The sequence below is a fragment of the Mobula birostris genome, chromosome 5 (genome assembly GCF_030028105.1).
Source record: "Mobula birostris isolate sMobBir1 chromosome 5, sMobBir1.hap1, whole genome shotgun sequence".
Lineage (NCBI taxonomy): Eukaryota > Metazoa > Chordata > Chondrichthyes > Myliobatiformes > Myliobatidae > Mobula > Mobula birostris.
The window spans coordinates 205,878,782-205,904,992 of NC_092374.1; the positions used below are offsets into that span (position 1 = coordinate 205,878,782).

At 44.5% G+C, this 26,211-nt stretch overlaps 1 protein-coding gene across 1 annotated transcript in view; it reads left to right on the plus strand.

Moving 5' to 3' along the window:
- The window catches only part of LOC140198485 (complement C2-like), a 183,207-nt gene that overhangs the window by 82,873 nt on the left and 74,123 nt on the right, over positions 1-26,211 (plus strand). The window contains exons 11-12 of the mRNA XM_072259571.1: positions 8,648-8,785; positions 15,091-15,215. Of these exons, the coding sequence (XP_072115672.1) occupies positions 8,648-8,785; positions 15,091-15,215 (263 nt within the window). The remainder of the gene's footprint in view (positions 1-8,647; positions 8,786-15,090; positions 15,216-26,211) is intronic.

The window sequence follows — 26,211 nt, forward strand, 5'->3', positions numbered from 1 at the left end:
AGTATAAAAAGTGCAAGAACATACTTAAGAAAGAAATCAGGAGGGCTAAAAGAAGACATGAGGTGAAGGATAATCCAAAGAGCTTTTACAGGTATATTAAGAGCAAAAGGATTGTAAGGGATAAAATTGGTCCTCTTGAAGATCAGAGTGGTCGGCTATGTGCGGAACCAAAGGAAAAGGGGGAGATCTTAAATAGGTTTTTTGCGCCTGTATTTACTAAGGAAACTGGCATGAAGTCTATGGAATTGAGGGAATCAAGCAGTGAGATCAAGGAAACTGTACAGATTGAAAAGGAGGAGGTGCTTGCTGTCTTGAGGAAAATTAAAGTGGATAAATCCCCGGGACCTGACAGAGTGTTCCCTCGGACCTTGAAGGAGGCTAGTGTTGAAATTGCGGGGGCCCTGGCAGAAATATTTAAAGTGTCACTGTCTACGGGTGAGGTGCCGGAGGATTGGAGAGTGGCTCATGTTGTTCCGTTGTTTAAAAAAGGATCGAAAAGTAATCCGGGAAATTATAGGCTGGTGAGTTTAACGTCGGTAGTGGGTAAGTTCTTGGAGGGAGTAGTAAGAGACAGAATCTACAAGCATTTGGATAGACAGGGTCTAATTAGGGAGAGTCAACATGGCTTTGTGCGTGGTCGGTCATGTTTGACCAATCTGTTGGAGTTTTTCGAGGAGGTTACCAGGAAAGTGGATGAAGGGAAGGCAGTGGATATTGTCTACATGGACTTCAGTAAGGCCTTTGACAAGGTCCCGCATGGGAGGTTAGTTAGGAAAATTCAGTCGCTAGGTATACATGGAGAGGTGGTAAATTGGATTAGACATTGTCTCAATGGAAGAAGCCAAATAGTGGTGGTAGAGAATTGCTTCTCCGAGTGGAGGCCTGTGACTAGTGGTGTGCCACAGGGATCAGTGCTGGGTCCAGTGTTATTTGTCATCTATATCAATGATCTGGATGATAATGTGGTAAATTGGATCAGCAAATTTGCTGATGATACAAAGATTGGAGGTGTAGTGGACAGTGAAGTAGGTTTTCAGATCCTGCAGAGGGACTTGGACCAGCTGGAAAAATGGGCTGAAAATGGCAGATGGAGTTTAATACAGACAAGTGTGAGGTATTGCACTTTGGAAGGACAAACCAAGGTAGAACATACAGGGTAAATGATAAGGCACTGAGGAGTGCAGTAGAACAGAGGGATCTGGGAATACAGACACAAAATTCCCTAAAAGTGGCGTCACAGGTAGATAGGGTCGTAAAGAGAGCTTTTGATACATTGGTCTTTACTAATCAAAGTATTGAGTATAAGAGCTGGAATGTTATGATGAGGTTGTATAAGGCATTGGTGAGACCGAATCTGGAGTATTGTGTTCAGTTTTGGTCACCAAATTACAGGAAGGATATAAATAAGGTTGAAAGAGTGCAGAGAAGGTTTACAAGGATGTTGCCGGGACTTGAGAAACTCAGTTACAGAGAAAGGTTGAATAGGTTAGGACTTTATTCCCTGGAATGTAGAAGAATGAGGGGAGATTTAATAGAGGTATATAAAATTATGATGTGTATAGATAGAGTGAATGCAAGCAGACTTTTTCCACTGAGGCAAGGGGAGAAAAAAAAACAGAGGACATGGGTTAAGGGTGAGGGAGGAAAAGTTTAAAGGGAACATTTGGGGGGGCTTCTTCACATAGAGAGTGGTGGGAGTGTGGAATGAGTTGCCAGACGAGGTGGTCAATGCGGGTTCTTTTTTAACATTTAAGAATAAATTGGACAGATACATGGATGGGAGGTGTATGGAGGGATATGGTCCGTGTGCAGGTCAGTGGGACTAGGCAGAAAATGGTTCAGCACAGCCAAGAAGGGCCAAAAGGCCTGTTTCTGTGCTGTAGTTTTTCTATGGTTCTATGGTTGCAGCTATTTAGGACCCTCGTCTGACCCCACTTGAAGTACTGTGCTCAGTTCTGGTCACCTCACTACAGGAAGGATGTGGAAACTATAGAAAGGGTGCAGAAGAGATTTACAAGGATGTTGCCTGGATTGGGGAGCATGCCTTATGAGAATAGATTGAGTGCAATCGGCCTTTTCTCCTTGGAGCGATGGAGGATGAGAGGTGACCTGTGTCACGTGACCAGCAACAATGAATATAGAATTGAGTCAGGTTTAATAAAAACAAACAAACATTTATTAAACCTTGCTCAAAAATAGTGAAATGTATTTAAAGACTAACTTAACCAGAAGTTAACTGCTATACGGCAACTCTGGAACAGTTCTTCAAAGGATAAATGCGAAAACAGTTCAAGAGATTTATACAGTCAATTGGGAGAGACCTTCCTGAAGTAAAGAATTCCTTGAAGACGTGTCGTTACTGCTGATCCCAGCCGGAACCTGCCTTGTCCGCAGGATTCACGACGATGGAAATAAAACGGTTTAAAGGAACTGACCTTTTCCTCTGGAGAATAGACACTGCACTATCCTTCCCACTTTAGCAGGGGATATCTCAGCTGCAGGTCACTTTTACTTGAACGAAGATTCAATAAAAGTCGATCTTCTCTAAAACCGCCGAACGATATCAGCTTTACTCGACTCGGTGAATTCCTGTATTTTGGCAAGGTCTTCACTCTCCCATACTGCTTACAACAGAAAGTAGAACTGCACTTTAAAACAAAACTGCATCATAAGCCGAATATGCAGCAAAACGGAGTATCTAACACAAAACTAAACTGAAAACTAACTGCATCACCAGGGGTCTCCCTTTTATATACCTGTTGAGAACAGATCATCATGTGACCTCACTGGTGGGAAAATTACATCATGTGACCTCCGCAAGACCATTACATCATCCTCATAAGACAGTCACAAGATATCCATGAAGTATGTAACACCTGATAGAGGTGTATAAGATGATGAGAGGCATTGATCATGTGGATAGTCAGAGGCTTTTTCCCAGGGCTGAAATGGTTGCTACAAGAGGACACAGGTTTAAGGTGCTGGGGAGTAGGTACAGAGGAGATGTCAGGGTAAGTATTTTACTCAGAGAGTGGTGAGTGCGTGGAATAGGCTGCTGGCAACAGTGGTGGAGGTGGATACGATAGGGTCTTTTAAAAGGCTCTTAGATAGGTTCATGGAGCTCAGAAAAATAGAGGGCTATATATAGATAGGCCTACTAATCTCTAAGGTCAGGATATGTTTGGCAGAACTTTATGAGCCGAGGGCCTGTATTGTGCTGTAGATTTTCTATGTTTCTATGGATAGTCAGAGGCTTTTTCCCAGGGCTCAGATGGCTATTGGGGAGGGCACAGTTTTAAGGTGCTTGGAAGTAGTACAAGGGGGATCTCAGAGGTAAGTTTTTCAGCAGAGGAAAAGCTCTGGGTGCGTGGGATGGACTGATGGCATCGGGAATGGAGGCAGATACAACAGGGTCTTTTAAGAGACTTTTAGGTAGGTACATGGAGCTTAGAATATTAGAGGCTATGCGCTAGAGAAATTCTAGGCAGTTTCTAGAGTCAGTTACATGGTGGGCGCAACATTGTGGGCCGAAGGGCCTGTAATGTGCTGTACACTTTCTATCATTCTATGTAAGAACAGATTGGTTGTAATCGGATTGTGGGAATCCCGACACTAAAACTGGATTGGCTTGTATTTTTGGTAAGGTATGGTTTCTTTTATGAGTTTGTATCTTAAAGCAAGATTTTGGGGAATGATGTTTGTCACTTGATTGTACCTGTGCAGGTAATCAGATTGAGTGAAACTGCTACAGGATCCTGTAATGTGTCGGATAGTTTCTTGTTTCTCTCTGCATTTTCTGCATTTATTGTCTTGAATTTGTTGGTCTTTTATTATTGACCATTCTGGACCCCCTACAATTCACCTACTGAAGGAATCAGTCTACTGATGAAGACATAGCCACACACTACACAGTGTCCTCGCTCACCTGGAGAAGAGGGATGCATACATTGGAATGCTGTTCCTGGACTACAATCTGCTCTCAACAACATAATTCCCTCCAGACTTGACAGGAAGCTCATAGACCTTGGCCTGCAACCCATCTTGTACAGCTGGATCTAGACTTCCTATCTGATTGCCAGCAGGTGCTCAGGATGGGTTCTTTCAACTCTGCCCCTCTGACCCTTGTTACCTGTCCCGTGAGCATGATGTAATTATCTTGTGATGGGTATGATGTAATTGTCTCATGATAGCGGAGTGATGTGATGTCACGTGATGGCATGTTCCAACTGGTATAAAGGGGAAACTGTAGTTTGTTGTGTAGGTGTTTTTGTTGGGAGTCACAGTCAGTGGTTACGCAATCACAGAAAGAGAGAGAGAGAGAGAGTGAGAGAGAGTCAAGAGAGAGGGTGAAGAATTTACGAACCCAAAAGAGTTGGGTAGAAATCAGCGGCATTCTGTGATTGACATTTGGTACGGAAATACGGGTATTGTGGCACACACTGTTGGTGAACCCCTGCATGGTCCCGGGTGTTGTGTGATGACCACCTTCAGCAAAAGGTCAGTTACCGTGAGAAATCGTATTTTTCGTGATCTCTTTGTACGAGGCATTTCTCGGCTAGAATCTGCGTCAGCAGTTTCGTCTTTTCTTCATCGCTGGTTCAGGAAGTCTCTCCTCTTATTTACTTCATAAGTCACTTGGACTCTTTGAACTACCACCTTAAGACTGTGCTTAAGTAAGATCTGTTAAGAATTGTCTTTAAGATTGACTGTTTGATAACTATAGACGCATAACACTGTTAAGTTCAGTTTCAGTTAGTCGTTTGTTTACTTTTCTATGTTTTTGAGTAGAGGTTAATAAATTTCTTTGTTTATTTATAAAAAACCCGACTCAATTTCATATCTATTGTTGCTGGTACATAACAGGTTCTCCCCCAAGGTAGTGTCCTGAGTCTCCTCCTACTCCCTTTACACCCTGGACTGTGCTGCCACACACAGCTCCAATCTGCTGATCAAACACGCAGATGACACGACATTGATTGGCCTCATTTCTAGCGGTGATGAGACAGCATACAGAGGAGAGGTTGACACTCTGACAAAGTGGTGCCAGGAAACAGCCTCTCCCTTAATGTCCAAAAAAAGCAAAAGAGCTGATCATGGATTACAGGAGGAAAGGAGACAGGCTCACCCCGTTCAACATCAACAGGACCGCAGTTGAGAGGGTGAGTAGTTTCAAGTTCCTCGGTATACACATCAGCGACGATCTCATGTGGACTGTACACATTGGCTTTGTGGCAAAAAAAAAAGGCACAACAGTGTCTCTTCCAACTCAGGCAACTGAAGGCGTTCAGCAAGAACTCCCAAATCGTCAAGACCTACAGTTGTACCATTCAGAGCATCCTGACTGGCTGTATCACTGCCTGGTATGGGAACTGCACCAACCTTGATCGCTGGGCACTGCAGAGAGTGGTACAGACAGCCCAGCGCATCTGTGGATGTGAACTTCCCTCCATTGAGGACATTTACAACAGCAGATGCAGAAAGAAGGGCTGGTAGATCATCAAGGTCTCCAGTCACCCCAATCATAAACTGTTTCAGCTGCTTCTGCTTGGCAAACCAGACCACAGCATTAGGGCAAGGACCGGCAGACTACAGGACAGCTTCTTTCTACAAGCCAATAGACTTTTGAATTCACATGTCTGTACATAGCGACAGAGTCATAGCACAAAGAATTTTACTCCCTCATCTTGTGGGATGTGGAAGCAAAAGAGAAGGCATACAAGGAAGCCAAAGCCAGTGAGAAGATAGAGGATTGGGATGCTCATAAAAACTTGCAGAAGGAAACTAAGAAGGTTATTAGGAAGGAAAAGATGAATTATGAAAGGAAGCTGGTGACTAATATCAAAGAAGGTAGTAAAAGCTTTTTTAAGTATATAAAGGGTAAAAGAGAGTTGAGGATCGATGTAGGACCGATAGAAAATGACGCTGGAGATATTATAATGAGAGATGCAGAGATGGCAGAGGAACTGAATGCGTATTTTGCATCAGTCCTCACAGTGGAAGATATCTGCAGTATACCGGACATTCAAGAGTGTCAGGGAGATGAAGTATTTGCAGTGAAAATTATGACTGAGAAGGTGCTCAGAAAACTTAATGGTCTGTGGGTGGATAAATCTCTTGGACCTGATGGAATGCTCCCTTGAGTTCTGAAGGAAGTAGCTGGAAAGATTGCAGAGGCATTAACAATGATCTTTCAACAATGGATAGATTCTGGTATTGTACCGGATGTCTGGAAAATTGCAAATGTTACTCTGCTATTTAAGAAGGGAGGGAGGCAGCAGAAAGGAAACTGTAGACCTGTTAGCCTGACCTCAGTGGTTGAGAATTTGTTGGAATCGATTGTTAGGGATGAGATTACAGAATACCTGGAGGCACATGCCAAGACAGGCCAAAGCCAGCATGGTTTCTGGAAAGGAAAATAGTGCCTAACAAAGCTACTGCAATTCTTTGAGGAAGTTACAAGCAGGGTAGACAAAGGAGATGCAGTAGACGTGGTGTACTTGGATTATCAGAAGGCCTTTGACAAGGTGACACATATGAGGCTGCTTTGCAAGCTAAGAGCCCATGGAATTACAAGGAAGTTACTAGCATGGGTGGTTGGCAGAAAACAGAAAGTGGGAATAAAGGGATCCTATTCTGGCTGGCTGCCGGTTACCATTGGAGTTCCACAGGGGCTGTGTTGAGACCACTGCTTTTTACGATGTATGTCAATAATTTGGACTATGGGATTATTGGATTTGTGGCTAAGTTTGCCAATGATACAAGGATAGGTGTAGGATTGGTTAGTGTTGAGGAAACACAGAGCCTGCAGAGAGACCTCGATAGTTTAAGTGAATGGGCAAAGAAGTGGCAAATGAAATATGATGTTGGAAAGTGTATGGTCATGCACTTTGGTGGAAGAAATAAACGGGCAGACTATTATTTAGATGGGGAGAGAATTCAAAATGCAGAGATGCAAAGAGACTTGGGAGTCCTTGTGCAGGATATCCTAAAGGTTAACCTCCAGGTTGAGTCGGTTGTGAAAAAGGTGAATGCAATGTTGGCATTCATTTCTAGAGGTATAGAATATAAGAGCAGGGGTGTGGTGTTGAGGCTCTATAAAGCACTTGTGAGACCACGCTTGGAGTATTGTGTACCGTTTTGGGCTCCTTATTTTAGAAAGGATATACTGACATTGGAGAAAGTTCAGTGAAGATTCATGAGAAAGATTCCAGGAATGAAAGGATTACCATATGAGGAACGTCTGGCAACTCTTGAGCTGTATTCCCTGTAGTTCAGGAGAATGAGGGGGATCTCATAGAAACATTCAGAATGTTAAAAGGCCTGAACAGATTAGATGTGGCAATGTTATTTCCCATGGTAGGGGATACTAGGACAAGAGGGTATGACTTCAGGATTGAAGGACTTCCATTTAAAACAGAGATGTAGAGAAATTACTTTAGTCAGTGGGTGGTAAATCTGTGTAATTTGTTGCCACGAGCAGCTGTGGAGGCCAAGTCATTGGGTGTATTTAAGGCAAAGATATATAGGTTCTTGATTAGCCAGGGCATCATAGGATATGGGGAGAAGGCAGGGGAGTGGGGATGACTGGAAGAATTGGATCAGCCCATGACTGAATGGCGAACAGACTCGATGAGCCGAATGGCCCACTTCTGCTCCTATATCTTATGCGTAAGATTTAAATAAATAAATTCAAATTCAAATTTTTTGTGTGTGTGTTAACCATCTGTATTTGCCACAAGGAACCCTTCTGTTTCTGGGAAGAGGTCTCCAACTCTGAGCCAGGCACTTGACACTTCCTTGTTGACATCTGATCTACTCAGATCATGGGGATGTCATCCGTGGAGGGTCATTCTCTTCCATTGGTTAACCTTTTCTTAATTTTTCTGGGAATTTCTAGGATGAAGATAATTGCTTCATTTTTCTGGGTTGTGCACTCTTTTAAGTTTGGTGGTGTGTACTTCGTATCAGAATTGCAAATGCTCATGTGGGTGTGGAATCCTGGTTTTGTTGATCAAAATATATCCTTTAAATTTCGTTGTGTAAGTTTTTAATGTCTGTTATTCCTCTTCCTCCTTATTATTATTTTTGTTCTTCCTTTTTGTATTTCCAGAGCCTGGTGTCTTTCACACACTGGTTGACCACCCTGGTGGTGCAGTGCTTCATTGATTCTGTTATGGTTATTAAAACAATTGAGTATGCTCACAAGAAAATGGTTCTGTTTGGTAACAGATCCGTACCTTGATAAGATGTTTTCTCTTAGTACCACCCCAGGCAGTACGTTCCAGGCACCGAGCACTCTGTGGGGGGAGAAATGGAATGATGTCTCTGGGGCTTCTGTTGGTGTTTTGGTAGCTCTGGGCTTTTACCGGATGGAGTTGCTCATCCCATTCCAAACCCCGCTCCTTTTGTAGACGGACCTGGGACTCTCCATGGCTGAGTTGTTCTTCATAATCATTGCTTATTTATTTTTAATTATTATAATATTGTGACATATATGTACCTTGATAATAAATTTTATACATTGAAAGGTGAAGGAGGACGGAGGAGGCAGTGAGGATGGGCTGCGTTGGAGCTGGGAGATGGGAAATGGTCACCAAACTCCTGTAATACGAGACTGCACTCACTGTGATCCCATTGTACCTTACAGACATGTATGCGTTTGGCATCTCTGATCAAGTGGACATTTTGGAGCTGAGTAAACTCGCATCAAAGAAAAGTGACGAGAGGCATAGCTTCAACGTGAAGAACATCAGCGTTTTGGTGCAGTCCTTTGACGCCATATTAGGTCTGGAATTAACAGATTCTTGGACTCTTAGAACATTACAGCACCTTTGGCCCATGTAGTCCATACCAAATTATTAATCTGCCTATTCCCACTGATCTGCACCTGGAGACTAGTCCTCCATACCCCTCCCATCCATCTACTTATCCAAGCGCCTCTTAAATGTTGCAATTGAACCCGTATCTACTACTTCCTCTGCAGATTGTTCCACACTCCCACCACCTTCTGACTGAAGACGTATCTTCTCATGTTCCCCTTACACATTTCACCTTTCACCCTTTACCATGACCTCTAGTTCTAATCTCACCCAACCTCTGTGGAAAAAGCCTGCTTGCATTTACCCTCTCTATATCCCTCATAACTTTCTATACCTCTATAAAATCTCCCCTCATTCTCCTGTGCTCCAGACAATAGAGTCCTGGTCTATTCAACCTTTCCCTATAACTCAGGCCCTGAAATTCTGGCAAAATCCTTGTAAATATTTTTAGCACTCTTTCAATCTATCCTGTAGGTAGATTACTTGAACTGCACAAAATGCCCCACATTAGACACACAAATGTCTAAAACAATTTCCACATAATATCCCACCTCCTATATTCAGTATTTTGATTTATGAAAGCCAATGTGTCAAAAGCTTCTTTTACAACCCTATCTACCTGTGACACCATTTTCAAGGAATTATGGATCTATATTCCCAGATCCCCCTGTTCTACCACACCCTTCAGTGCCCAACCACTAACCATTTTATTCCTACCCTGGTTGATCTGCCCAAAGTGCAATGCCTCACACTTGTCTGCATTAAATTCCATCTGTAATAGAACATAGAACATAGAATAGTACAGCACAGTACAGTCCCTTCGGCCCACAATGTTGTGCCGACCCTCAAACCCTGCCTCCCATAAAAGCCCCCACCTTAGATTCCTCCATATACCTGTCTAGTGGTCTCTTAAACTTCACTAGTGTATCTGCCTCCACCACTCACTCAGGTAGTGCATTCCACGCACCAACCACTCTCTGAGTAAAAAACCTTCCTCCAATATCCCCCGTGAACTTCCCACCCCTTACCTTAAAGCCATGTCCTCTTGCATTGAGCAGTGGTGCCCTGGGGAAGAGGCGATGGCTATCCACTCTATCTATTCCTCTTATTATCTTGTACACCTCTATCATGTCTCCTCTCATCCTCCTTCTCTCCAAAGAGTAAAGCCCTAGCTCCCTTAATCTCTGATCATAATGCATACATTCTAAACCAGGCAGCATCCTGGTAAATCTCCTCTGTACCCATTCCAATGCTTCCACATCCTTCCTATAGTGAGGTGACCAGAACTGGACACAGTACTCCAAGTGTGGCCTAACCAGAGTTTTATAGAGCTGCATCACTACATCGTGACTCTAAAACTCTATCCCTCGACTTAAGAAAGCTAACACCCCATAAGCTTTCTTAACTACCCTATCCGCCTGCGAGGAAACTTTCAGGGATCTGTGGACATGTACCCCGAGATCCCTCTGCTCCTCCACACTACCAAGTATCCTGTCATTTACTTTGTACTCTGCCTTGGAGTTTGTCCTTCCAAAGTGTACCACCTCACACTTCTCCGGGTTGAACTCCTTCTGCCACTTCTCAGCCCACTTCTGCATCCTATCAATGTCTCTCTGAAATCTTTGACAATCCTCTACACTATCTACAACACCACCAAACTTTGTGTCGTCTGCAAACTTACCAACCCACCCTTCTACCCCCACATCCAGTTCGTTAATGAAAATCACAAAAAGTACAGGTCCCAGAACAGATCCTTGTGGGACACCACTGGTCACAATCCTCCAATCTGAATGTACTCCCTCCACCACCACCCTCTGCCTTCTGCAGGCAAGGCAATTCTGAATCCACCTGGCCAAACTACCCTGGATCCAATGCCTTCTAACTTTCTGAATAAGCCTACCGTGTGGAACCTTGTCAAATGCCTTACTAAAATCCATATCAATCACATCCACTGCACTACCCTCATCTATATGCCTGGTCACCTCCTCAAAGGACTCTATCAGGCTTGTTAGACACGATCTGCCCTTCACAAAGCCATGCTGATTGTCCCTGATCAGACCATGATTCTCTAAATGCCTATAGATCCTATCTCTAAGAATCTTTTCCAACAGCTTTCCCACCACAGAGGTAAGGCTCACTGGTCTATAATTACCCGGACTATCCCTACTACCTTTTTTGAACAAGGAACAACATTCGCCTCCCTCTGATCCTCCGGTACCATTCCCGTGGACAACGAGGACATAAAGATCCTAGCCAGAGGCTCAGCAATCTCTTCTCTCGCCTCCTGGAGCAGCCTGGGGAATATTCCATCAGGCCCCGGGGGCTTATCTGTCCTAATGTATTTTAACAACTCCAACACCCCCTCTGCCTTAATATCAACATGCTCCAGAACATCAACCTCACTCATATTGTCCTCACCATCATCAAGTTCCCTCTCATTGGTGAAAATCGAAGAGAAGTATTCATTGAGGACCTCACTCACTTCCACAGCCTCCAGGCACATCTTCCCACCTTTATCTCTAATCGGTCCTACCTTCACTCCTGTCATCCTTTTTTTCTTCACATAATTGAAGAATGCCTTGGGGTTTTCCTTTACCCTACTCGCCAAGGCCTTCTCATGCCCCCTTCTTGCTCTTCTCAGCCCCTTCTTCAGCTCCTTTCTTGCTTCCATATATTCCTCAATAGACCCATCTGATCCTTGCTTCCTAAACCTCGTGTATGCTGCCTTCTTCCACCTGACTAGATTTTCCACCTCACTTGTCACCCATGGTTCCTTCACCCTACCATTCTTTATCTTCCTCACCGGGACAAATTTATCCCTTACATCCTGCAAGAGATCTCTAAACATTGACCACATGTCCATAGTACATTTCCCTGCAAAAACATCATCCCAGTTCACACCTGCAAGTTCTTGCCTTATAGCCTCATTATTTGCCTTTCCCCAATTAAAAATTTTCCTGTCCTCTTTGATTCTATCCTTTTCCATGATAATTATAAAGGCCAGGGAGCGGTGGTCACTGTCTCCCAGGTGCTCACCCACTGAGAGATCTGTGACCTGACCCGGTTCATTACCTAGTACTAGATCTAGTATGGCATTCCCCCGGTCGGTCTGTCCACATACTGTGACAGGAATCCATCCTGGACACACTTAACAAACTCTGCCCCATCTAAACCCTTGGAACTAATCAGGTGCCAATCAATATTAGGGAAGTTAAAGTCACCCATGATAACAACCCTGTTATTTTTGCACCTTTCCAAAATCTGCCTCCCAATCTGCTTCTCTGTATCTCTGCTGCTACCAGGGGGCCTATAGAATACCCCCAGCAGAGTAACTGCTCCCTTCCTGTTCCTGACTTCCACCCATATTGACTCAAAAGAGGATCCTGCTACATTACCCACTCTTTCTGTAGCTGTAATAGTATCCCTGACCAGTAATGCCACCCCTCCTCCCCTTTTCCCGCCCTCTCTATCCCTTTTAAAGCACTGAAATCCAGGAATATTGAGAATCCATTCCTGCCCTGGTGCCAGCCAAGTCTCTGTAATGGCCACTACATCATAATTCCGTGTATGTATCCAAGTTCTCAGTTCATCACCTTTGTTCCTGATGCTTCTTGCATTGAGGTACACACATTTCAGCCCTTCTACCTTACTGTCTTTACACCGTTTATTCTGCTTCTCTTTCCTCAAAGCCTCTCTGTATGTTAGATCTAGCTTTACTCCATGCACTTCTTTCACTGCTCTATCGCTCTGGGTCCCATCCCCATCGCAAATTAGTTTAAACCCTTCTGAACCATGCTAGCAAACCTACCTGCAAGGATATTGCTCCCCCTCGAGTTCAGGTGCAACCCATCCAATCTGTACAGGTCCCACCTTCACCAGAAGAGATCCCAATGATCTAAAAATCTAAAACCCTGCTCCCTGCACCAACTCCTCAGCCACACATTGAACTGCCATCTCCTCCAATTCTTACCATCTCTGTCACGTAGCACTGGCAGCAATCCTGAGAACGTCACCCTTGAGGTCCTGTTCTTCAGCCTTCTGCCTAATTCCCGAAACTCACACTTCAGGACCTCATCCCTCTTCCTGCCTATGTCATTGGTCCCAACATGTATCACGACTTCTGGTTGCCTTCCCTCTCGTACCAGGATGTCCTGCACCCTGTCAGAGATATCCCGGACTCTGGCACCCGGGAGGCAACAAACCTGTAATTTTCCAGTCAATTTTACCAACTTGCCCGGATCCTTCTCCCAATGAGTTGGTTGCTGTTTGGTACAAGAGGTGTCTGAGTGCTCAGTGCTACTTGAAAGAGAATGCTTGATCACCAGGTTATTGTTGGATACAGAGTTGGTTGATAATACTGGTTTCTGTCGGTTGTCAGTACAGCTTCAAGTGGTAGCTGGGTGATCACTGACCACTAGTCCATTAGACCTTTTGAGCAGAATTAAGCCATTCAGCCCATTGAGTCTACTCCACCATGGCCAATTTATTATCCCTTGCAACTCCATTCTCTTGCTTTCTTCCCGTAACCTTTGACACCCTGATTGATCAAGAACCTATCAACCTCTGCTTTAAATATATCCGATGACACGGCCTCTGCAGCTGTGTGGCAATGAATTCCACAGGTTCACCACCCTCTGGCAAAAGAAATTCTTCCTCATTCCTGGTTTTAAAGGGGCATTCTTGTGCCCTGTGATCTTAAGACTCCCTCACTGTAGGAAATATCCTCTCCACATGCACTCTGTCTAAGCCCTTCAGTGTTCAATTGGTGACCCTTCCCCTTCACTCTTCGAAACTCCTGCGAGTACTGTCAAACACTTCCTTTCATTCCCAGAATAATTCTCTGTACCTGCTCTAGACCTTGCCCAATGCCAGCACATCTTTTATTAGTGTCACGTACCCCGTGACGGGAATAAAGAACTAGCAGAGATGGAAAACACTTTGGAGTCCAGTATTGCTATTAACTAATAGTATTTATTAGTAACCATGCAATAAAGTAATATAAATGGAGATAAATCAAACAGGTTAGCAATGATTATATATATATATAAGTAAGTATATCAGTAAGTGTGGAAATATATGTATGAAGAACCAAGCTTCTTTAAGTCTAGGGGTAAAAAGATACAGTCTTACAATGATGAGTAAAGTTCAGTTCAGTTCGTGGTATTGAGTTGAGTAGTGATGGAGAGAGAGAGAGGGAGAGATTTGAGTCTTCAGGTGAGCTGACGCTGTCGAGCTTCTCGTTATCCTTTGAAATCCTTTAAAAGTCACTGACTGTGACTACAACAAAGGGGACCGGTTTTCTGTGGTGGAGCTATCACCCAGGCGAGGGTGGACACATGGACAACTCCCCACCAGTCAACCCCTTTCCTTTTCACTGCAAGAGCGACTGATCGATCCTCCAAAAACCAACTTTTTCTGCGGGCACAACAAAGCTCATTCAATGTCCAAAACCTGTGTCTGAGGTGTATCATCTGACCTCCTATTTTTATCTTCCTGTGCTGAGCACCAACTGACACTCAAATAACTCCTCCTTCCTTTGTCTGTGTAAGAAATGTACAAGCATGCTATGTCCTTGGGAAGTATCAACACGCTGCAGAAAATCATAACATCGAGTGTCCATCAAATAACATCGCCTTTGGTCACCATAGCAACTTACGAGCTGCTTGGCGCCATCTCTCTCTCCGACTCAGCAGAAATCCAAAAGTTACTTCCAGTGCCTTAAAGTGACAGTCCAAAAGCACAGTTCATAGGGGTTATTCAGGATCCCGTCACATTAGATAAATAATGGGTCCAAAACTGCTCACAATACTCCAAGTGAGGTCTGGCCAATGCCACGTAAACCCTCAGCATTACACCTGTACCATTGGGTTCAGAGCTTGTTATGTAGCTGATCGGTCTGTGTTTGATTTCTTTACTTAGAGACAAAGCAGGGAAAGGGCCCTCTCAGCCTAATGAGCCACACCACCCAGCAACACACCGATTTAACCCTCGTCTAGTCACAGGGTAACTGATAGTGACCAGTTGGCCGACTAACAGGTACATCCCTGTCCCGTGGGAGGAAAGTGGAGCACCTTGAGGAAACCCACATGGTCATAGACTCCTTTCAGATGCTGTCAGAACTGATCTCCTATGCCCCAAGCTAACTGGCGTGCCTCCGTAGTGGTAGTTTTGTTCTGATTAATGTGGTGGGCTGGATTGTGGAGACACTTGTGACACAGGGTCCAATCTGAATCTGAAGACCAAAACTGAACCAGCACTTCTGTTGCTGCAGATTTTTCTACACTTGGCAATCTGTGCGGAGTGGCCGATGAGAACCCCCAGGCCACCTTTCGGAAAAGGCATCCGTGGCACGTTAACATAGAGATCCCGCAAATATACGCACAGGATAATATACCGGTAAGTGCGGTACCGAGGAGTTTCGGACTTCCTTCGCACTGTCGTTCACGCTCTCATCTCAGCTCTGGGCAGGTCACTGTGTTTGATCCTCTATGGATGCAGGCAGACCTGCCGAGGATCCCCTGTGCTTTCTGTTTTTTACTTATTTAAGTTTTCAGCATTGTCACATTTTCCTCTCACTTGACAGCTTGTTTCTTCGGGTGTTTCCTTTGTGCTTCTCGATGTGTTCACCCTTCTATCTGCATCTTCTTCAGATGTAGACCCATCAGCCACCTCACTGGTTCAGCTATATGAAACTTTCACTTTGACTTTGCCTCATCTGGAGTCTTGTTTTCAGTTCTGGTTACCTACCAACAGGAATGAGATCAATAAGATTGAAAGATTGCAGAGAACATTTTCAAGGTGTTGCCGGGACTTGAGGACCAGAGTTACAGGGAAAGATTAAAGTTAGGATTTTATTCCTTGAAAATAGAAGAATGAGGGGAGATTTGATCAAGGTATACAAAATTAGGAGGGGTATAGATAGGGTAAATGCAAACAGGTTTTTGACATGGTGCTGCAGGTGAGGCTGCTGAACAAGACAAGAGCCCATATTATCAGTATTACAGTGGAGTAAAGGGAATTACAGAGCAATGCCAGAGGAGTTGGCCAACATTGATAGGAAAAGAACACTGGCAAGGATGATGGCAGAACAGCAATGGCTGGAATTTCTGGAAGCAACTCGAGAGGCACAGGATATACATCCCAAAGACGGACAAGTATTCTAATGGAAAGATTGCACAATTGTGGCTAACAAGAAAAGTCAAAGCCAGCATAAAAACCAAAAAGAAGGCATATAATAGAGCGAAAAATAGAGGGAAGTTAGAGGTTTGGGAAGCTTTTTAAAAACCAACAGAAGGCAACTGATACTCATTAAGAAGGTAAAGTTGGAATACAAAAGTAAGATAGCCAATAATATTAAAGAGCGTACCAGAAGTTTCACAGATACATAAAGTGTAAAAGAGAGACGAGAATGTATATTGGACCACTGGAAAGCAATGCTAGAGATGTAGTAATGGGAGACAAGGAAATAATGGATGAACTGAATAATTACCTTGCAACAGTCTTCACTGTGGAAGACACTAGCAGAATGGTGGAAGCTCCAGGTGTCAGGGCATGAAGTGTGTGAAGTTACCATAACTAGAGAGAAGGTTCTTGGGAAGCTGAGAAGTCTGAAGGCAGATAAGTTACCTGGACCAGATGGTGTACACCCCAGGGTTCTGAAAGAGGTGGCTGAAGAGATTGTGGAGGCATTAGTAATGATCTTTCAAGAATCAGTAGATTATAGCATGGTTCCAGAGGACTAGAAATTTGAAATAATGTCACTCTTCTCTTTATGAAAGCAAGAGATACAGAAGAAAGGAAACTATAGGCCAGTTCATCTGACCTCAGTGTTTGGGAAGATCATTAAGAATGTGGTTTAGGGTTATTTGGAAGCATGTGATAAAGTAGGCTAAAGTCAGCATTCATTCCTCAAGGGGAAATCTTGCCTGACAAGTCTATTGGAATCCTTTGAAGAAATAACATGCAGGATAGACAAAGGGGAATCGGTTGATGTTGTGTGCTTGCATTTTCAGAAATGATCCAGAACCAGAGCCTGATCCAGAACCCGGTCAGGATCCTGATCCCAATCCTGATTCTGATTTCTATTCTGATCCTGAACCAGGATTCTGACCCAGAACCTGATTCTGATTCCGATCCCAATCTTGACCATGACTCTGACCTTGATTCTAATTCTGATCCAGTCCAGATAACAACTTAGATTCTGAGTCTTACTCTAATTCAGATTTTGAACTCGATCCGGATCGTGATCACAGGTCCCGATTCTGATCCAGAGATCGATTGTGATGCTGATACTGATCTGTATTCTGATTCCAACTTTGATCCTGATCCAGATTCCGATCCTGATTCTTACTGATCCTTGTAGTGGTAGTTGATAGTGTTATTCCTATACCACTCTCACATGGAAAGATTTCACATATTGTAAAAGCAGAATGTCAATGAGGTTCAGTTGAATAGTCGGCATGCTGACCTCTGGGTGTCCCTCTGTACTACCCTTCATTATCGAACACAACATGTGCCAGAAATGGTTGATCATTGATAAATACATGTTACAAACAAAGTACATCCCCAACAAGTTAGAATTTACAGTAAGACTGTTCTCATTTGCACATATCTGTGAAAAATATCTCAGTGATCTGTCAACCTATACTGTCTGTGCCGGTTTGCTAAATGAGCTTAGCCCTGACCATCGTTGCTAGGTAAAGCCTTCGAGAATGATTCCACGAATGAAAGGGTTACCATATGAGGAATATCTGGCAGCTCTGGGGCTATATTCCCTGGAGTTCAGGAGAATGAGGGGGATCTCATAGAAACAGTCTGAATGTTAAAAGGCCTGAACAGATCAGATATGGCAAACTTATTTCCCATGGTAGGGGATCCTAGGACAAGCGGACATGACTTCAGGATTGAAGGATGTCCTTTTAGAACCGAGATGCAGAGAAATTACTTTAGACAGAGGGTGGTAAATCTGTGGAATTTGTTGCCACGAGCGGCTGTGGAAGCCAACTCATTTAAGGCAGAGATAGATAGGTTCTTGATTAGCCAGGGCATCAAAGGGTATGGGGAGAAGGCACTGGAGTAGGGATGACTGGAAGAATTGGATCAGCGCATGATTGGCGAAGCAGATTTAATGGGCCGAATGGCCTACTTCTGCTCCTATATCTTATGATCTTATGGAACTGCACACAGGAATTGATACACTGTAATAATCTGTGGGCTACTAGCCTGGGGAAATGCACAGAGACACAGACAGAGTAGAGAAGTCAGTCAAACCCTCAGAGAGAGAGAGAGGGAAGAAAGATTTTTGTAGTCCAAACAAACTAAAATACTAAACACGCAAACAGGAAAATGGTTCAAATACCTGCAGTACATAAACTGTCTCTAAAGCCCCCGATGACAATTGATTTCTCGAAACCAAGGGATTTTTGAGAGACAAGACCATAAGATATTGGAGCAAAAGTGGGCCATTTGGCTCATTGAGTCTGCTCTGCCATTCAATCATGGGCTGATCCAATTCTTCCAGTCATCCCCACTCCCCTGCTTTCACCCCATACTGTTTGATGCCCTGGCTAATCAAGAACCTATCTATCTCTGCCTTAAATACACCCAATGACTTAGCCTCCACAGCTGCTGGTGGCAACAAAGTCCAGGTTTACCATCCTCTGACTAAAGTAATTTCTCCACATCTCAGTTCTAAAAAGACATCCTTCAATCCTGAAGTAGTACCCTCTTGTCCTGGAATCCTCTACTGTGGGAAATAACTTTGTCATATCTAATCTGTTCAGGCCTGTTAACATTCCCAATGTTTCTATGAGATCCCCCTCATTCTCCTGAACTCCAGGGAATACAGCCCAAGAGCTGCCAGACATTCCTCATACGGTAACCCTTTCATTCCTGGAATCATTCTTGTAAATCTTCTCTGAACCCTCTCCGATGTCAGTATATCCTTTCTCAAAGCTGCACAGAATACTCCAAGTGTGGTCTCACGAGTGCCTTAGAGAGCCTCAATATCTCATCCCTGCTCTTGTATTCTATACCTCTAGAAATGACTGCCAACATTGCATTCACTCTTTTTACAACCAACTCAACCTGGAGGTTAACCTTTAGGGTATCCTGCACAAGGACTCCCAAGTCTCTTTGCATCTTTGCACTTTGAATTCTCTCCCCATCTAAATAATAGTCTGCCCATTTACTTCTTCCACCAAAGTGCGTGACCATACACTTTCCAACACTGTATTTCATTTGCTACTTCTTTGCCCATTGCCCGAAACTATCTAAGTCTCTCTGCAGGCTCTGTTTCCTCAACACTACCTGCTCCTCCACCTATCTTTGTATCATCGGTAAAATTAGCCACAAATCCATTAATACCGTAGTCCAAATCATTGACATACATTGTAAAAAGCAGCGGTCCCAACACCGACCCCTGTGGAACTCCACTGGTAACCGGCAGCCAGCCAGAATAGGATCCCTTTATTCCCACTCTCTGTTTTCTGCCGACCAGCCAATGCTCCACCCAGGCTAGTAACTTCCCTGTAATTCCATGGGCTCTCATCTTGCTAAGCAGCCTTATGTGCGGCACCTTGTCAAAAAGCCTTCTGAAAATCAAAGTACACCATGTCTACTGCATCTCCTTTGTCTACCCTGCTTGTAATTTCCTCAAAGAATTGCAGTAGGTTTGGCAGGCAGGATTTTCCTTTCAGGAAACCATGCTGGCTTTGGTCTATCTTGTCATGTGCGTCCAGGTATTCCATAATCTCATCCCTAACAATCAATTCCTACAACTTCCCAACCACTAATGTCAGGCTAACAGTTCTATAGTTTCCTTTCTGCTTCCTCCGACCCTTTTTAAATAGCGGAGTAACATTTGCAATTTTCCAGTCATCCAGTACAATGCCAGAATCCATCGATTCTTGAAAGATCATTGTTAATACCTCCATAATCTCTCCAGAACCCGAGGGTGCATTCCATCAGGTCCAGGAGATTTATCCACCCTCAAACCATTGAGCTTCCTGTGCACCTTCTCAGTCATAATTTTCACTGCACATACTTCATCTCCCTGACACTCTTGAATGTCTGATATACTGCAGACATCTTCCACTGTGAAGACTGATGCAAAATACACATTCAGTTCCTTTGCCGTCTCTGCTTCTCTCATTACAATATCTCCAGCATTATTTTCTATTGGTCCTATATCTACCCTCGGCTCTCTTTGACACTTTATATACTTACAAACCTTTAGTGTCTTCTTTGATATTTGTTGCCAGCTTCCTCTCATAATTCGCCTTTTCCTTCCAAATGACCTTCTTAGTTTCCTTCTGCAAGTTTTTAAAAGCTCCCCAATCCTCTATCTTCCCACTAGCTCTGTCTTCCTTGTATGCCCTCTCTTTCGCTTTTACTTTGGCTCTGACTTCACTTGTCAGCCATGGTAGTGTCCTTCTTCCCTTTCCAAATTCCTTCTTATTTGGAATATATCTGTCTTGCACTTCCCTCATTTTTCGCAGTAGCTCCAGCCATTGCTGCTCTGCTGTCCTTCCTGCTAATGTCCCTTTCCAGTCGACTTCAGCCAGTTCCCCTCTCATGCCATTGTAATTTCCTTTACTTCACCGAATTGGATTTTATTTTTTCCCTCTGAAATTTCAATGTGAACTCGAACATATTGTGATCACTGTTCCCTCAGGGTTTCTTAACCTTAAGCTCTCTTATCACCTCTGGATCATTGCACAACACCTAATCCAGCACAGCCGATCCCCTAGTGGGCTCAACAACAAGCTGTTCTAAAAAGCCACCCTTAGACATTCTACAAATTCTCTCTCTTGAGGTCCAGTACTAGCCTGGTTTTCCCAATCCACTTTCATGTTAAAATCCCCAACGATGACATTGCCCTTCTGACATGCCTTTTCTATCTCCTGCTGTAATTTGTAATCCGCATCCTGGCTGCTGTTTGGAGGCCTGTATACAACTGCCATTAGAGTCCTTTTAGCCTTGCCATTTCTTAACTCAACCCATAGAGACCACACACCTTCCAATCCAATATCATCTATTTCCAACGATTTAATATTATTTCCTATACACAGAGCCACACCACCCCCTCTGCCTTCTAGCCTATCTTTGTGATACACCGTATATCCTTGGACATTCAGTTCCCAATGGCAGCCATCCTTTAGCCAAGTTTCAGAGATGGCCACAACGTCATACTTGCCAACCTGTAGCTGAATTTCAAGATCATCTATTTTATTCCCTATGCTGCGTGCATTCAAATATAACACTTCAGCTCAGTATTTGTTGCGTTCTGTTTTATCTGCACCATTCCTCTATTGCCCTGTAACTCATGCCACTGTCTGTGATTATGCTTCATCTCCTGCCTGTTCTTTTTATAATCCCTGTTGCACGTTATCTTTGATTTATTTCTGTTTTCCCCTTCTTCAACCCTATCACTCTGGTTCCCATCCCCCTGCCAAATTAGTTTAAACCCTCCTTAACAGCTCTGTTAAATATGTCCACTAGGAAATTGGACCCGTTTGGGTTCAGGTGTAACCTGTCCTTTTCGTACAGGTCGTACCTCCCCCAGAAGAGTCCCCAGTGAACCAGGAATCTGAATTCCTACCCCCTACACCAGTCTCTCAGCCTCACATTAATTCACCTGATCATGATATTCTTGCACTTGCTAGCATGTGGCACAGGCAGCAATCCTTAGATTACTACCCTGGGGGTCTTGCTTTTCAGCTTCCTACCTAAATCCCTGAATTCTCTCTTCAGGACCTCCTCCCTTTTTCTACCTGTGTCATTTGTACCAACGTGTACCAAGACTTCTGGCTGGTCACCCTCTGCCTTCAGTATACTCTGCACCCGATCCGAGGCATCCCGTACCCTGGCACCTGGGAGGCAACACATGCGGGTATCTCTATCAGGCTGACAGAACCTCCTGTCTGTTCCCCTCACTATGAAATCCCCTATGACTACCGCATTCCTCATCTTCCTCTTTCCCTTCTGCACCACAGAACCAGGCTCAGTGCCAGAGACCCCATCGCCGTGGTCGTCCTCTGTCAGGTCACCCCCCTCAACAGCATCCAAACCAAGGTAATGATCACTGAGGGGGATGGCCACAGGGGTGCTCTCTACTACCTGAGCTCTTTCCCTCGCTTCCCTAACTTATGTAACTCCTGCAGCCTCGGGGTGACTAACTCCCTGTAGCTCCTCTCTGTCTCCTGTTCACTCTCCCTAATGAGCTGTAGGTCATCGAGCCGCAGCTCCAGATCCCTAACACGGTCTCCCAGGAGCTGCATCTCGGTGCACCTGGCGCAGATGTGGCCATCTGGGAGACTAGGAGATTCCCACATCCGACACCCAGAGCAAAATACTAACCCTACCAACATGCTCTTTATTCCTCAAAAAAAAAGCAAAGAAAAATCAAAAACGAAGTCCACACCCACTTACCTCGCTGAAGCCCGCTTTCGCCGAAGCCAGAATGAGCAAAAGCCTGTCACTTCTACTCTCGCCACTGGCCTACTCCCGACAATGGCCGCCCTGACAATGGCCGTTCCACTTATCCCTTTTGTACTTTTATTTAGTTATTCGAGCTCAGTTGCCTCCGCTGATAGGCCCTGTACAACGGACTAATGCCCACGAAGCTCTCGTTTTAAATCACTGCCTCTGACCTGCGAAAACACTCCCTCGCTGAGCTTATAAACACAACATATTCTGCAGATACTGGGGTCAAAGCAACACTCACAACACGCTGGAGGAACTCAGCAGGTCAGGCAGCATCCGTGGAAATGATCAGTCAACATTTCGGGCCGGAACCCTTTGTCAGGACTGAAGAGGGAAGGGGCACATCTTTCCCTCTCCACCCCCTCCGCTTTCTGCAGGGATCGATCCCTCTGTGACTCCCTGATCCACAGGTTCCTCCCCATGGATCTCCCACCCGGCACTTATCCCTGTAAGCGTAAGTGCTACACCTATCCCTACACCTCCTCTCCTGCCACCATTCAGGGCTCCAAACAGTCCTTCCAGGTGAGGCAACACTTCACTTGTGAGTCTGTTGGGGTCATCTATTGCATCCGGTGCTCCCAGTGCGGCCTCCTCTACATCGGTGAAACCCGACGCAGATTGGGGGACCGCTTCGTCGAGCACCTCCGCTCCATCCGTCCGAACAGACAGGATCTCCCGGTAGCCACCCATTTCAACTCTGCTTCACATTCCCATTCGGATATGTCCATACATGGCCTCTACTGCCACGATGAGGCTAAACTCAGGTTGGAGGAGCAACACCTCATATATTGTCTAGGTAGTCTTCAGCCCCTTGGTGTGAACATAGAATTCTCCAACTTCCGGTAATTCCCTACCCTCCCTTCCCCCATCCCTATGTCACTCTGCCCCCTCCCCCAGCTGCCTATCACCTCCCTCATGGTTCCACCTCCTTCTACTACCCTTTGTGTTTTCCCCTATTCTTTCTTCACCTTTCCTGCCTATCCCCTCCCTGCCTCCCTTCCCCCACCCCTTTATCTTTCCCCTCACTGGTTTTTCACCTGGAAACTACCAGCCTTCTCCTTCCCACCCTCCCCCCACCTTCTTTATAGGGCCTCTGCCCCTTCCCTCTACGGTCCTGACGAAGGGCTCCGGCCCGAAACGTGGACTGATCGTTTCCACGGATGCTGCCCGACCTGCTGAGTTCCTCCAGTATGTTGTGAGTGTTCCCTCACTGAGCTTAGTTGGCGCCGCTGATAGGCCCCGCACAGAGATGGCTCTGTTGCTCTGAGAGATTCAGAGTTGCAAGCAACGTCACTCAAGCTTCAGAAGAGAACGAAGCAAGCACACTGATATACCGCATGGGTCACAAATCAGACGACATCATTGGTGGACTCGGGCTGACAGATGCTCAGAAAAGTGAGTACAGACGGTGCAGGAAAAAATGCAAAGCGAATGTGATATATGAGAGGGCGAAGTTTAACTCCAGAAAACAGGAGCCAGATGGAACTGAAATGACTTCATCACAGCATGGTATGTCCTGTCAGACAACTGTGCATATGGGAATCTGAGAGATGAGCTCATTAGAGACAGGATTGTTGTTGGGCTACAAGACTCCAAGTTGTCACAGGTACTTCAGTTTCATGCAAAACACGCACCAGAGAAAGCTGAGCCTCGGACCAACTAGAGGGGATGCAATATTGGATCTCCTGTTAGGTAACGAATTAGGGCAAGTGACAGAAGTCTGTGTAGGGGAGCACTTTGGTTCCAGTGATCATAACACCATTAGTTTCAAATTGATCATGGACAAGGATAGATCTGGTCCTAGGGTTGAGGTTCTGAACTGGAAGAAGGCCAAATTTGAAGAAATGAGAAAGGATCTAAAAAGCGTGGATTGGGACAGGTTGTTCTCTGGCAAAGATATGATTGGTAGGTGGGAAGCCTTCAAAGGGGAAATATTGAGTGTGCAGAGTTTGTATGTTCCTGTCAGGATTAAAGGCAAATTGAATAGGAATAAGGAACCTTGGTTCTCAAGGGATATTGCAACTCTGATAAAGAAGAAGAGGGAGTTGTATGAAATGTATAGGAAACAGGGGGTAAATCAGGTGCTTGAGGAGTATAAGAAGTGCAAGAAAATACTTAAGAAAGAAGTCAGGAGGGCAAAAAGAAGACATGAGGTTGCCTTGGCAGTCAAAGTGAAGGATAATCCAAAGAGCTTTTACAAGTATATTAAGAGCAAAAGGATTGTAAGGGATAAAATTGGTCCTCTTGAAGATCAGAGTGGTCGGCTTTGTGCGGAACCAAAGGAAATGGGGGAGATCTTAAATAGGTTTTTTGCGCCTGTATTTACTAAGGAAGCTGGCATGAAATCTATGGAATTGAGGGAATCAAGTAGTGAGACCATGGAAACTGTACAGATTGAAAAGGAGGAGGTGCTTGCTGTCTTGAAGAAAATTAAAGTGGATAAATCCCCAGGACCTGACAGGGTATTCCCTCGGACCTTGAAGGAGACTAGTGTTGAAATTGTCGGGGCCCTAGCAGAAATATTTAAAATGTTGCTGTCTATGGGTGAAGTGCCGGAGGATTGGAGAGTGGCTCATGTTGTTCCGTTGTTTAAAAAAGGATCGAAAAGTAATCCGGGAAATTATAGGCCGGTGAGTTTAACGTCAGTAGTAGGTAAGTTATTGGAGGGAGTACTAAGAGACAGAATCTACAAGCATTTGGATAGACAGGGGCTTATTAGGGAGAGTCAACATGGCTTTGTGCGTGGTCGGTCATGTTTGACCAATCTGTTGGAGTTTTTCAAGGAGGTTACCAGGAAAGTGGATGAAGGGAAGGCAGTGGATATTGTCTACATGGACTTCAGTAAGGCCTTTGACAAGGTCCCGCATGGGAGGTTAGTTAGGAAAATTCAGTCGCTAGGTATACATGGAGAGGTGGTAAATTGGATTAGACATTGGCTCGATGTAAGAAGCCAGAGAGTGGTGGTAGAGAATTGCTTCTCTGAGTGGAGGCCTGTGACTAGTGGTGTGCCACAGGGATCAGTGCTGGGTCCATTGTTATTTGTCATCTATATCAATGATCTGGATGATAATGTGGTAAATTGGATCAGCAAATTTGCTGATGAAACAAAGATTGGAGGTGTAGTAGACAGTGAGGAAGGTTTTCAGAGCTTGCAGAGGGACTTGGACCAGTTGGAAAAATGGGCTGAAAAATGGCAGATGGAGTTTAATACTGACAAGTGTGAGGTATTGCACGTTGGAAGGACAAACCAATGTAGAACATACAGGGTTAATGGTAAGGCACTGAGGAGTGCAGTGGAACAGAGGGATCTGGGAATACAGATACAAAATTCCCTAAAAGTGGCGTCACAGGTAGATAGGGTCGTAAAGAGAGCTTTTGGTACATTGGCCTTTATTAATCAAATTATTGAGTATAAGAGCTGGAATGTTATGATGAGGTTGTATAAGGCATTGGTGAGGCCAAATCTGGAGTATTGTGTTCAGTTTTGGTCACCAAATTACAGGAAGGATATAAATAAGGTTGAAAGAGTGCAGAGAAGGTTTACAAGGATGTTGCCGGGACTTGAGAAACTCAGTTATAGAGAAAGGTTGAATAGGTTAGGACTTTATTCCCTGGAGCGTAGAAGAATGAGGGGAGATTTGATAGAGGTATATAAAATTATGATGGGTATAGATAGAGTGAATGCAAGCAGGCTTTTTCCACTAAGGCAAGGGGAGAAAAAAACCAGAGGACATGGGTTAAGGGTGAGGGGGGAAAAGTTTAAAGGGAACATTAGGGGGGGCTTCTTCACACAGAGAGTGGTGGGAGTATGGAATGAGCTGCCAGACGAGGTGGTAAATGCGGGTTCTTTTGTAACATTTAAGAATAAATTGGACAGATACATGGATGGGAGGTGTATGGAGGGATA